Source organism: Dipodomys spectabilis, unplaced genomic scaffold, assembly GCF_019054845.1.
Source record: "Dipodomys spectabilis isolate Male_0828 unplaced genomic scaffold, ASM1905484v1 ptg000075l, whole genome shotgun sequence".
Taxonomy (NCBI): Eukaryota; Metazoa; Chordata; class Mammalia; order Rodentia; family Heteromyidae; genus Dipodomys; species Dipodomys spectabilis.
Genome location: NW_024870752.1, coordinates 13,725,545 through 13,737,757, shown reverse-complemented (window position 1 = coordinate 13,737,757; position 12,213 = coordinate 13,725,545). Strand labels below are relative to the sequence as shown.

General features: G+C 47.4%; 1 protein-coding gene across 3 annotated transcripts in view; it reads right to left on the bottom strand.

Moving 5' to 3' along the window:
- Nucleotides 1-10,263, bottom strand: part of Clybl (citramalyl-CoA lyase) — a 189,021-nt gene extending 178,758 nt beyond the window's left edge. For all 3 annotated transcript variants that reach the window (XM_042682681.1, XM_042682682.1, XM_042682684.1), the window contains exon 1: nt 10,176-10,263. In XM_042682681.1, the coding sequence (XP_042538615.1) occupies nt 10,176-10,243 (68 nt within the window). In that variant the 5' untranslated portion in view covers nt 10,244-10,263. The remainder of the gene's footprint in view (nt 1-10,175) is intronic.
- Between the last annotated feature and the right edge of the window lie 1,950 nt (nt 10,264-12,213).

Below are 12,213 nucleotides of genomic sequence, written 5' to 3'. Positions count from 1 at the left end.
TACTCTACTCCCCTGGGTGTTTCTCCCACCCAGCCTTAGCCTGGATGCATCTTAGAACGGAGGTGAGCCAGCACAGAAAGATCCTGGAACTTGCTCCCGTCGCCCCTCTGAGAAGCTGCTACGCAGAACCTGGAAGGGACACCATTCTCATTCTTTCCAAAAGTATGCATGCGCTGTGTCTAATAAAAAGAAATGTGTCATACATCTCTCTCACTCAAAAACATTACCACTGATATGTTCTAGAACGTTTTGTGTGACAAGCTGTTCTATGAAGTAAATACTTTCCCACACAATAAAATCCTGCTGGACAAAATAAACGCATTCTGCAAGAAAAGTTCTGTCCTTACTAAAATAAAAATCAAGTTTAAAAACATTCAGAAAAAGAGAAAGCCTACATCAAGTGGCAAACCATATGGTTATGAAGATAAAAAGCTGAGTTTCTCATCCCTCATTAACAATAATCCTGGAAATATTAACATTCTTTGCTAATTCCCTCCAAACAGTGTACTAATTAATGAAACCCACCTGTGCCCACGGTGCTGTTTCCATCTTCCTAAGTTGCTCTGTGGGCTGGTGCCTGGAATCCGCATTTCACACATGAAATGTTTGTGGAGTCTAAAATCTGCTAATCCCTGCTGGTCACTGGCTAGTTGCTAACACTCAGCGCCCAGTGGCTCCCATACAGAGCTGGAGTCGTCCAGCTGGTTTCAGAAGCAGCTATTTAGCAGCACAGCTCCACCCAGGTGCTGAGAGGAGACAGGGATGAGGAGACTAGCACCTGGCCGACCAGTTACCTGTCGCCCAAGGGGCACCAAACAAACCGCAGAGAAGACCCAGCGGGACTCATGCTACACACAGGCTGTGGACTGGCTTGAGAAGAGACACTCAAAAGCTCTTTTTCTTTTTTTTTTTTGGGTCGGGTCGTGGGACCTGAACTCTGGGCCTGGATGCTGTCCCTCAGCTCTTCAGCTCAAGGCTAGCGCTCTACCACTTGAGCCACAGCGCCACTCCTGGCTTTTTTCTTTTTGCTTATGTGGTGCTGAGGAATTGAACCCAGGGCCTCAGGCATGCAAGGCAAGAGCTCTACCACTGAGCCACCTTCCCAGCCCAGTTAGTAAGTTCTTAAGCTATGCCCTGATCACAGGGGTATGGGATGGGTGGGGGGACTGATGGAAAAAACAAAAACTGAAAAGGATGGAAGTCAATGCTACTTTGGGTCCTGAGAAGATACCTTCATTGGGCTGAAAAACCATGGCTTTCCCCGCTTTGCAATACAGAGATCAATGCTTGAATAAAAGGCCTTGAATGCTAGGCAAGTGCTCTACCACAAAGTTACCCCTCAGCCCAAACCACGGCACTCTGTCTCTGTTACGTCTGTCCACCCATCAGTCTCTCTCAGTCCCTCTCTTTCAGTATGGGGATTGAAATGGAGAGCCTTGACCCCAGCAGCCACGCCCATGCTCCTTGGGTTCTGAGTTTCAGATAGGGTCTTGCACTTCAGCCTTGGCTGTCCTCAGACCTGGATTTTTTGTCTCACCAGTAACTGGCCCCTAAACCATAGCTATTTTTTTTGTGCGTCTTCTTTTTTTTTTGGGGGGGGGGGTCCAGTCATGGGGCCTGAACTGTGGGCCTGGGCACTGTCCCTCAGCTCTTCAGCTCAAGGCTAGCGCTCTACCACTTGAGCCACAGCGCCACTTCTGGCCTTTTTCTTTTTGCTTATGTGGTGCTGAGGAATTGAACCCAGGGCCTCAGGCATGCAAGGCAAGCGCTCTACCACTGAGCCACCTTCCCAGCCCTTTTTGTGCGTCTCCTAGGTGCTGAGTTGGTCCTAATTTGAGGCAGGGAAGTGTGCCCTTAGGAGTTACAGGTTTAGCTAGGGTCTTCCAGAGCAACTCAGGGCTGGGGTAATGCCATACGCAGACAATAAGGGGTCCTGTGTACCCAGAACTCAAATGAGTAAACCAACAGTGTTAGCCAGAACGTACAGGAGACATCTCCTATATACTTTTGATAACTCTTTCCCAGAGAAGCAAATATTGAGGAATCTGAAAACAGCCCTGGCCTGTGTTCAAAAACTCAAGCCAAGAAAGAACCTTCAGCCTTGACATCTTCAATTAGCAAGAATGTTTAGACAAATCTATAATCTGGGAAAACATACACACACCCACACTTGCACATAAAAAGTTTGTCCCCCCCCCCCCCTGCAGTGGAACTGCCTCTGCGACCATCTGATGCGCTCATTCTCCAATTCCTCAGCCCGTGCCTATTCCGTGCCAGGCACTGTGCTGGGCACAGGCACAAGGTGAATTGGTTCTCCAGCTGTAACAGGGAAACAGACATGTTCCCATCTGAGGATAAGCTGGGTGGGTGTGAGGAAGCACGGACGCTCCCAGGAAGCACAGCAGGCAGGAAGAGGCTGTGTCCTTGGACCCAGGTGGTCATCTTCTCCCAGAAAGAGGCTTAATATTTCCTGTTGTTAGTGCATGGATGAACCTAGAAAATATGCTAAAGGAAAGCAGCCCATCACAGACTGGCACATACTGTATGATCCTATTTGTATGAAATATCCAGACTATTTCATAGATAAATGCTGAAATTGACAGGGGTTGAGAGAGAAGGTGGAATGGAGTGACAGACTCAAGCCGAGGACCTGGTGGCAGCTCCTCTTTGGGGAGGGGGAACATGATGAAGGTGTCATCCCTTCTGAGGACATAGAGACAGAGGAGCGACATCATGCGACCACACAGATCTCCTACCATGGCAGGGAAAAGCAGAAAAAACCAACGGAGTGCAGAGGTTTGGGAGATGATCCACTGAGAGTACATGCTCAGCATGCTTGAGGGCCTGGGTTCAATTCCCAGGAGAGTTGCCGAGGACGGGGAGAGCACAGATTGTACTGGTAAGTTTGGGATAGAGCTTTTTATCGTCTTCAATGTCTAATCAAAATGAGCTCAAATGGACCAAAATAACTCAAAGCTCAAAACACTATTTTATAGTTCAGAATTCTCCAGACTCTTCTTGTTTCAGGGCAATAATTCCTTTCTGGACAATGGAATGCTGACTTTTGGAGGTTGGGGTTTATAATAGCAATAGAATGATGAGGCCAAATTCCTGCTGTCATGAATATTCAGGGGGTGGAAAGGGGCAGGCAGACAATCACAAATAAATACAAATGGCTGGTGGAAACAAGGCTATGGAAAAAACATTAGGCAGAGGGGGGCAGAGCACAGAAGCAGTGGCTGATGTGCTGGAGTGGGATGCTGGGTGAGCAGGATGGTAGGTAAAAATCTCCCTGGTGAGACTCAAGGGATAGAGTGCCCAAGGCTCACCAGAGCAGCAGAGGCAGCCTGGAGAGCAGGCTGGAGCTCAGAGCTACTTCTTGTTAGAAACTTTTAAAGGGATGGTTTATAGGGCAGATTAGAAATATTTCTTTTCCCATCCATGTGTCTTTGATTTGCCTTAAAAACGAACAGGGAAAGCAGCTCTGTGTAAGGGGTAGTTACACAAATGAGTTAGCTCTCCTGTTGCTATAGCGCCCTCCAGTGTTTTAGGGCCAAACCACACGAGGCATAGGATTGATTGGGGGGTGGGGAACGTTTTTTATCCGATATTTTTGCTTTTGGCCCCCCAATAATGTCAAAGTATTTTCCTTCTCATAAAAAAGACAGAAATTAAATAAGAAAGCAAATTGAATGTAAGTGCTTTTACATAAGTCTGCACTATTTCCAAACCAAAATGGCACAAAGTACCACAGTGAGCTCTTATTGATTTTTTTGGTTGGTAATGTGGTGGAAATACTTGGCTGTGCACTTGCTAGGCTGGTTCTGTACTACTGGAGTCCCTGCAATAATTTTTTTTGTCGGTCATGGGGCCTGAAACTCGGCCTGGGCGCTGTCCCTCAGCTCTTCAGCTCAAGGCGAGCGCTCTACCACTTGAGCCACAGCACCATGTCTGGCTTTTTCTGTTTATGTGGTGCTAAGGATACGAACCCAGGGCCTCATACATGCAAGGCAAGCACTCTACCACTAAGCCATCTTCCCAGCCCAGCAATGATGTTTTAATGGCCACAGAAGTTTTTAAAAAGCAGACACTGGTGGTTCATGCATGTAATCCGAATTACTCAGGAGGCTGAGATTTGAAGATTGCGGTTCAAACCAACCCAGGGCAGACAAATCCAAGACCTTTATTTTTCATTAACCAGCAAGAAGTCAGAAGTACAGTGGGACTCAGGTGGTAGAGTCCCAGCCTTCAGTAGAAAAGGCTAAACAAGAGCACAAGGCTCTGAGTTTAAGCCCCATGCTGCAGTACTGGCACAAAAAAGTAAAGAAAAACTTTTTTGTTTTTCTTTTTGTTGGTCATAGGGCTTGAACTCTGGGCCTGGGCGCTGTGCCTCAGCTCTTCAGCTCAAGGCTAGTGCTCTACCACTTGAGCTACAACGCCACTTCCAGTTTTCTGGTGGTATACTGGAGATAAAAGTTTTACAGCCTTTCCTGCCCAGGCTGGCTTTGAACGGAGATCCTCAGATCTCAGCCTCCTGAGTAGCTAGGATTACAGGCGTGAGCCACGGGTGCCCAGCAAGATTTATTCTTTAAAGCAACATAGCACTATCAATTAGGACAGTAAAGGAGAAAATGTTCTCTTAAAATTTCCAGTATTTGTGGTTCTGAAAGCTAATATTAGCAAAGTACTAATATTTGCAAGAACTTGGCAAATACAAATCCCTCTTCCTTCTTAGCCAAGTCACAGCGAGAGGAAGGCAGCATCCTGACAGACGGGCCCATGCCAAGTCTTCTATTAAAATCTCAATGCGACCTGCTTCCATTCTTTTAGTATTAAGGCACACCTCTGTCAGTCTCAAAAGCCTAGTTAAGAGAAAGATGTTGCCTGGAATATCGTTCAGAGAGAGCCTGCTGGAGGGGTAAGTCTTTCTTGGCCATTCACAGACTGCTCCAGCTTGGGTCAGAGTGCCAGTGGAGGCAGCAGGAGTGAAGGGAGATGCCAGTGCTAACAGCCAGGGGACAGGCTTCTTTCTAGGTGTGCAGCTGCCAGATGTACAACCAGTCAGAACTCTGCTGCACAGGCCTGCGGCAACTAAGAGGTACAGATGAGCTTCCAACAGGCAACCTGCAAGCCAGGGATGGATCAACTTTTTTTTTTTTTTAATCAGTTGTGGGACTTGAACTCAGTGCCTGGGTGCTGTCCCTGGTCTTTTGTGCTCAAGGTTAGGGCTCTACCACTTGAGCCATGGCTCTACTTCCAGCTTTTTTTTGAGTAGTGTATTGGAGATAAGAGTCTCATAGACTTTCTTGCCCTAGCTGACTTCAAATCAGATGGTCATATCTTGTGGATGTGGGATTTGAAGCCAGAAGCTAGAGTTACAGACATAACCCCCAAGTCCAGCCAGAGTGCCTTTCTGGAAGGTGATTTGATAGCAAGCATTAAAGAGTACCAAATGCCATACCCTTGACCTAGCAAGTTCACATATAAACTCATCTCCGTGGATATAATAGGGGCATCTATACAGATCTGTGGACAGGGACATTTACCTCTACCTTTTCCAAGAAAGAATATATGGTTATATAATATGTATAGTGTGAGTGTGTGGGTGTGTGTACACACTGTGTGTACTGATATGTGGTATAACAAGAGCATCACCAATGCTGGGTTGTTAGGTCACAAACTAAAATAAACATCACCTTTATACTAACAATAAAAAAAAATTTTTTTAAAAAGACGGATAGCAATGGTTCATGCCTGTAATCCTAGCTACTCAGGAAGCTGAGATCTGAGGATTGTGGTTCAAAGCCAGCCTAGGCAGAAAAGTTCCCATGAGATTCTTATCTCCAGTTAACCACTCAAAAACTGAAGTGGTGCTATGGCTCAAGTAGTAGAGCGCTGGCCTTGAGCACAAAGAGACTCAGGGACAGTACCTAGGTCCTGAGTTCAAGCCCCACAATTGACAAAAAAAACAGACACAGGACAAAATCAAGGCAGCTAAATTGAAAGCTATTTTAAACCTGGTTTATGAAGGGGAATTAAAGAAAAAAGGGAGAAGGGAGAAAGGAAAGAATGAATCTCCATTCTGAACCTTTTATTATCTAAGTCATTCACCAGAGTTATTTCACTGTCTTAGTCCATTTTGTGTTGCTATAACAGAATACCACACCCTGAGTAATTTCTATGAAAAGTTACTGATTACTAGGTGTGGCAGCATATTCCTTGGAAAGCTGAGGCAGAAGGATCCCAAGTTTAATACTAGCATGAGCTGCATAGTGACAACCTGTCTGGCTGGGGGAGAGGGGAAACTAATGAAAAAGGTATTTTTTTCCACAGTTCGGGATGCTGGGAGACAAAGATATGCCAACAACATCTGGTGAGGGGCTTCTTGCTGTATCATCCTTCAATGGAAGGTAAGACAGTAAGAGAAGGCTAAATTCACTGAGCACCTGTGGCACACGCTTATAATCTGAGCTATGTAGAAGACTGAGAGCCAGAGTATATGGTTCAAAGCCAACAGGAGCAGAAAAATCTAAGAAAAATTATACATCCACAATAACCGTGAAAAGCTGGGCTGGAGGCATAGCTCTAGCTGGTAGAGCACCAGCTGACCAAGTCCAAAGCCCTGATTTCAAATCCTGTTATGGGGGTAGGGTGTCAAACTCACTTTTATAACAAACCCATTCCCATAATAATAGCATTAATCCATTCATAGGACACAGCCTTCATACCTAATTACCTCTTTAAGGTTCTACCTCTCAACACTGTTGCTCTGGGGATTAAATTTCCAACACATGAGCTCTGGAGGGACACATTCAAACCAGAGCAAAAAGCTATAAAACAGTCAAGCAACAACACAAAATAAATCAAACCTGTTTGAATCACAATGGATTTCAAATCATACCCGTGTGACCCATATGACAACAAAAATACCATTTCCTCAACATTTCCTTTATTGCCTAATAAAATTCTAAACTTAACCTGCTGAGATCACAAGTCATGTGGAGCAGAATAAACAAGCAAAGTGTAACAACAGAACACAGCTACAGTTGTATTCAGGGGTAGGGAAAACATTGTTTTTCCAATTACCAACTCTTCACAAAGTATTTCATTATATTTACTGAAAGCCCACCTCCACCCCAAGAAGCCCACCTTCTTCTCTGGGTCTTCTTGGAAACCTGCATCCCTAAAACTTCACCTGGGGACTTCTCCATTGGTGGGGAGGGAGGGGAGCTGCAGGGAGGTCATGCATAAATTGGCAGCTCCTACTTAAAAAAAAAATAAATGAATTTAAAGAAAATACAAATAAACAGCTTGGCACTGGTGGTTCACACCAGTAATCCTAGTTACTCAGGAGGCTGAGACCTGGAAGGTCAGAATTCAGGGAAAGAAAAGTCTGTAACTTTTCCTTGAAACAGCCACAAAAAAGCTGTGCTGGCAGTATGGCTCAAGTGGTGGAATACAAGCTAAGAAAACTCAAAACACTGAGTCCACTCATCACTCTGGAGATTCCGATGACCTCAAGAATGAGCAGAAACAGCTTAGGAATAAGATAATGGATTCCTACCTATAGACAAGGACTGAAAAAAAAAATATATAGAGAGAGAGAGAGACATCACACAACTCAGTTGAGAAATGTGCAGGAGATGAGAACAGATTACTTCAAACAATTCAATAATTACATTCAGTATTCCTAGATATTTACCCAGTTGATTTGAAAATTTATGTCCATACAAAAACTTGTGTGATAATATATACTATACATTATAAACAGATCAGGCTTATTCATAAACAACAAAATGGAAACAACCCAAATGTACTTCAATAATAAACTGTGGTACATTTATATTCAGCAACAAAAAAGAACGGCATCAAGCCACAAAAAAACATGAAGGAATTTCACATGAATATTTTAAGTCCAAGAACCCAATCTACAAAGACTACATATGGTGTGATTCCCGTGATGTGACACCCTGGAAAAAACAAATTACAGACATGGGAATAATCTGGCTGGAATGGCCAGGACTAGGGAGGAGGGCATGGGTGAATAATTGAGTGCCACAGGATTTCTAGGGACTAAAGATTTGATACACTACTGCTAATGGTAGATATGTAATATTGTGCATTAGTCAAATTGTGAAGCTGAATATTTTCAATTTAAAAAACCATCTGGGAAGTAAAGCAATCTTTTTTTTTTTTTTTGGGGGGGGGGGTCCGGTTGTGGGGCCTGAATTCTGGGCTGGGCGCTGTCCCTCAGCTCTTCAGCTCAAGGCTAGCACTCTACCACTTGAGCCACAGAGCCACTTCCAGCTTTTTTCTTTTGCTTATGTGGTGCTGAGGAATCAAACCCAGGGACTCATGCATGCAAGGCAAGCGCTCTACCACTGAGCCACCTTCCCAGCCCAAGTAAAGCAATCTTTAAAATAAACCAGAGTTGGGGGCTGGGAAGATGGCTCAGTGGTAGAGTGCTTGCCTTGCATGCCTGAGGCCCTGGGTTCGATTCCTCAGCACCACATAAGCAAAAAAAGAAAAAAGCCGGAAGTGGCGCTGTGGTAGAGCGCTAGCCTTGAGCTGAAGAGCTAAGGGACAGCGCCCAGGCCCAGAGTTCAGGCCCCATGATCAGGCCCCCACCCCCCCAAAAAAAATAAATAAATAAACCAGAGCATCTAAGTGTGTTGCCCATGCCTGAAACCACCTCACTCTCACAGGCAGAAAAAAGGAATGCTAGAAATGAGAGGAGTCTGTAAGACTAAAGGGGGAGCAAGTGCACATAAGTACAGTCCTCTGGGACACACACTTTTTCCAATGGGGAGTGGTGATACAAATGCATGCTGGAGTTCAGTGAAGGCACCAGGATCCATGATGAAGCTTTGCAAAGCTCAGGACCTTGATAAGGCATGTGTAAGGTGTGCTGAGATGGAGGATGTGTGCTAGGGGAGTGATGAGCACCGAGCACTGGGTGAGACAGTGATGGAATGCACTCACTGTTAGGTATCAGAGTTAGTGATGGAGTTTAGTCACTGTTCACAGGCCACAGAATCTGAAGGAGCCAAGAACTTAACTCTGCCACTACTGGCCAGGGGGCTGTGAGAGAGGCACTTAGCCTCTTGATTCTGCTGCCATCATAAACATGACTACCTACTTCTTCACACAAGGGTCAGAGAAAGCAAATGATACTGTGTGTGTCAGTAGTTAGCAAATGAGCAAATGCTAGGCCTGTGGTTCTCAAGGTGAGGCTCAAGGGCACTGGTGGGTCTCTGAGACCCTTGTGATGGTTCCTACTATTGGACTGCGTCTTCACCCTCCCCCCCCCATACTGAGATTTGAATTGCTTTATTCTTGCTGTGTTTTCTTAAATTAAAAATAAAGAATCGAAAAGTATAAAATTAATCCCTCATGTTTTCCTGTCTCCTCAGTACTGGGACTTGAACCCAGGGCCTGGGCTTTGGTGCTCAAGCCCAGCACTCTACCACTGGAGCCACAGCTCCACTTCCAGGTTTGTTGGTTAATTGGAGATAAGAGTTTGAAGGACTTTCCTGCCCCAGCTGTTTTTGTTTTGTTTTGTTTCACACACACACACATTGCCAGTCCCCCTGCTTCGCCCCCCCCCCCCCCCCCCGCGGCCGGTTTTGAACCGTGATCCTCAGATCTCAGCCTCCAGAGTGGATAAGAGTACAGGAGTGAGCCAGGGGCTCCAGGCCTTTTTCAAATATTTAAAGTGAGTGTATTTTTCACTAAACATGTCATCTGTGTTCACGTAGGACTGGCTTGTTATTCGTAAATGATCTGACACGCTTCTTCCCTGTTCAACTGGCCACAAGACAGAGCGGAAGTTCCTCGGGACCCTCGGTAGTTGTGAGGCGCGTTAAACAAACGTGTGGGACGCGCTGGCAGCCCGGACCGAGCGGCAAGCACCGCGGCCAGCTCCAGAGCCCCTGTAATCAGGACCCGCGGCGCCGCCCCGGAGGGCCGGCCGGCCGGCCCGGGTCGCCCGGGGTTAGTTTGCACCCGTTCCGAGTCCACGCCGGGGCCCTCCCGCCCCGAGGCCCGGCCTCCGCCGCAGGGGGCAGGCGCACGCCGGTCCCCGCTCGGGCCCGAGGTGGAGTGGGGGGGCGGGCGGGAAGCTGAACCTCGCGAGCCCGGGACGGGAGCCCAGGGACCGGGGGACCTGCACTCACAGCCGGGGCTGCGCCGTCGTCGCTGCCACCGCTCCACGCGCCGCCCTCCGCAACAGACGCTGCGCCATCTTCCCGACTGCCCGACACGCCCCCGACACGCCCCTGCCACGCCCCGTCGCAGTTAGCCCCGCCCCTCCCGCTGCCGCGAGCCCCCGCTCCCCACGCCCACCAGACCCGTAGCCACGCCCACCAGGCCCCGTAGCCACGCCCGTTCCCGTCCCGTGGGGACCTGACTGGCGCCCTGAACGCGCTCTCCGCGCCCTCTCGGCCTCTCCGGGGACGGCCCCGATTCCCTCTGTCCTGTTGAGTGAACTTTGTCTGCCAGTTTTCTAGGGATTTCATCGTTGTGTTCAATTGGTAAACAGCGGTTGTGAGCCTCACCGGAGGCATGCCTGGCTAGCTATTCGAGAACGGCCTGCAGACTCCCGTTGCGAAGCGCGTGCCAGTGTCAGCGGCCGCGGCCGCTCTCCGGGCGGGCGTGCGGGCTCAGCCCGGCGGCAGGCCGCCCTTTACATCCCGCCGGTGGCCAGCCACACTTGGGAAAAGTCCAGATGAGCGGGAGCGTGGGTGCGAGTATCCGCAGGACGGAGGTGTTATTCTACCCCTGTCCAGCAGGACAGACTGCTCAGCCCCTCCCTGAGTCCCCTCGGCTCCCACACCGCACCCACCCCAGGCCTCCCCTGCTTCGGCCCAGCCAGTGCCCCGCCCCGCCACCGTGAAGCCGGGACTAAGCAAAACCCAGAAATACCCTTTGTTCAATTCGGATGTTGATACCTGGTTCATGATAATTTTCCCATTGTCTTGGTGTTCAGAACATTGTCTGGAATGTCATTTTAATTACTGATTATTCTAATCCGCACCTAATGTGACTCACAAAAACTAGAGTTCCTCTTCCCCCAAAGAGGGTCATAGAAACTAACCACAGCTTACTTGCAAAACAAGCCACAAAACCTAGAACGGTCACTTTCTCCCTTCTCCCTTGGAGACCTGCGTTCCTGGAGAACCTGCCCTACACCCTGGAGGAAGAAAGCCACATAGGCCGAGGAGAATTTGAGCTGACAGGCCCTGCAGGAGGCCTCAGGCTATTACCATTAGGTCATATCATTTTGTTCAATTATATTTCTCATGGCTGTCCAAGCACAAAACACTGGTGTGTGGGAGGGGGTCCTTTGGATCTTCATTCCTGAAGTCTCTCTAGTCTGGTGAAACTTTGATTAAATGCATTGATTGATAGAATATTTATTTTAATTCCTTCTGCTAGAAGACGACAGGGCCCAGGGAGCAACTTTTAGAGGAGATGGTGATGGAGATTTGAATGGGTGAGTCTTTAGGGAAAAGTAGAACTGGAAGAGAGAACACAGAGGAGATCAGAGACTCATCTAGGAGCTGACTGTTCATGATCTAACTGCTTTTTTAAATGCTGTGTTGCTGGTGGATCCCAGAGCCTGTACTCCAATCTCAGAACAACATCGCTCTCAACAAATACAGGTTTCCTGGGTGAAATGAGTTTCCTCTTTTCCACAGGGTCTTGGAAGGACTGTCCTGGAATACAGCTCAAAGAATTTTTATCATTAACTTGAGGAATATCTGGCCTCTGTATTGGCAAATAGACACACCCAAGGACATAATGGATAAAAATATCTATGGGTTTCCTGACACATTCAAATAACTTTCCAGTCCTAAAGAGCAGAACAATTAAGAAAATGAAGCTGCTTTATTCTTCCAGTAAGAACACCAAAGGCTCTTTATCAGAACCTATTCTTTCCTTCCTTTTGGTGTCTGGCCAATGTAGGTTATTTTCACCAAAGTTGAGTCTCAAAGGCTGAGCGAGCAGGAGTCACTGATTTAAGACTTCAGAATCCTGCACTCAGAAAGAGACCTATTAGAAGTTCTGTGGAATGATTTTTAAACAGTGGCACAGATAGAACTTGGCTCTGAGATCATCCCTCCCTCCTGCTGCTATGATACAAAACCCTCCAAGCCGCCCTCCTGGGCAGCGCTGCCTTTGATAAGGGTGGTGGTTGTGTCTGGCTCCTTC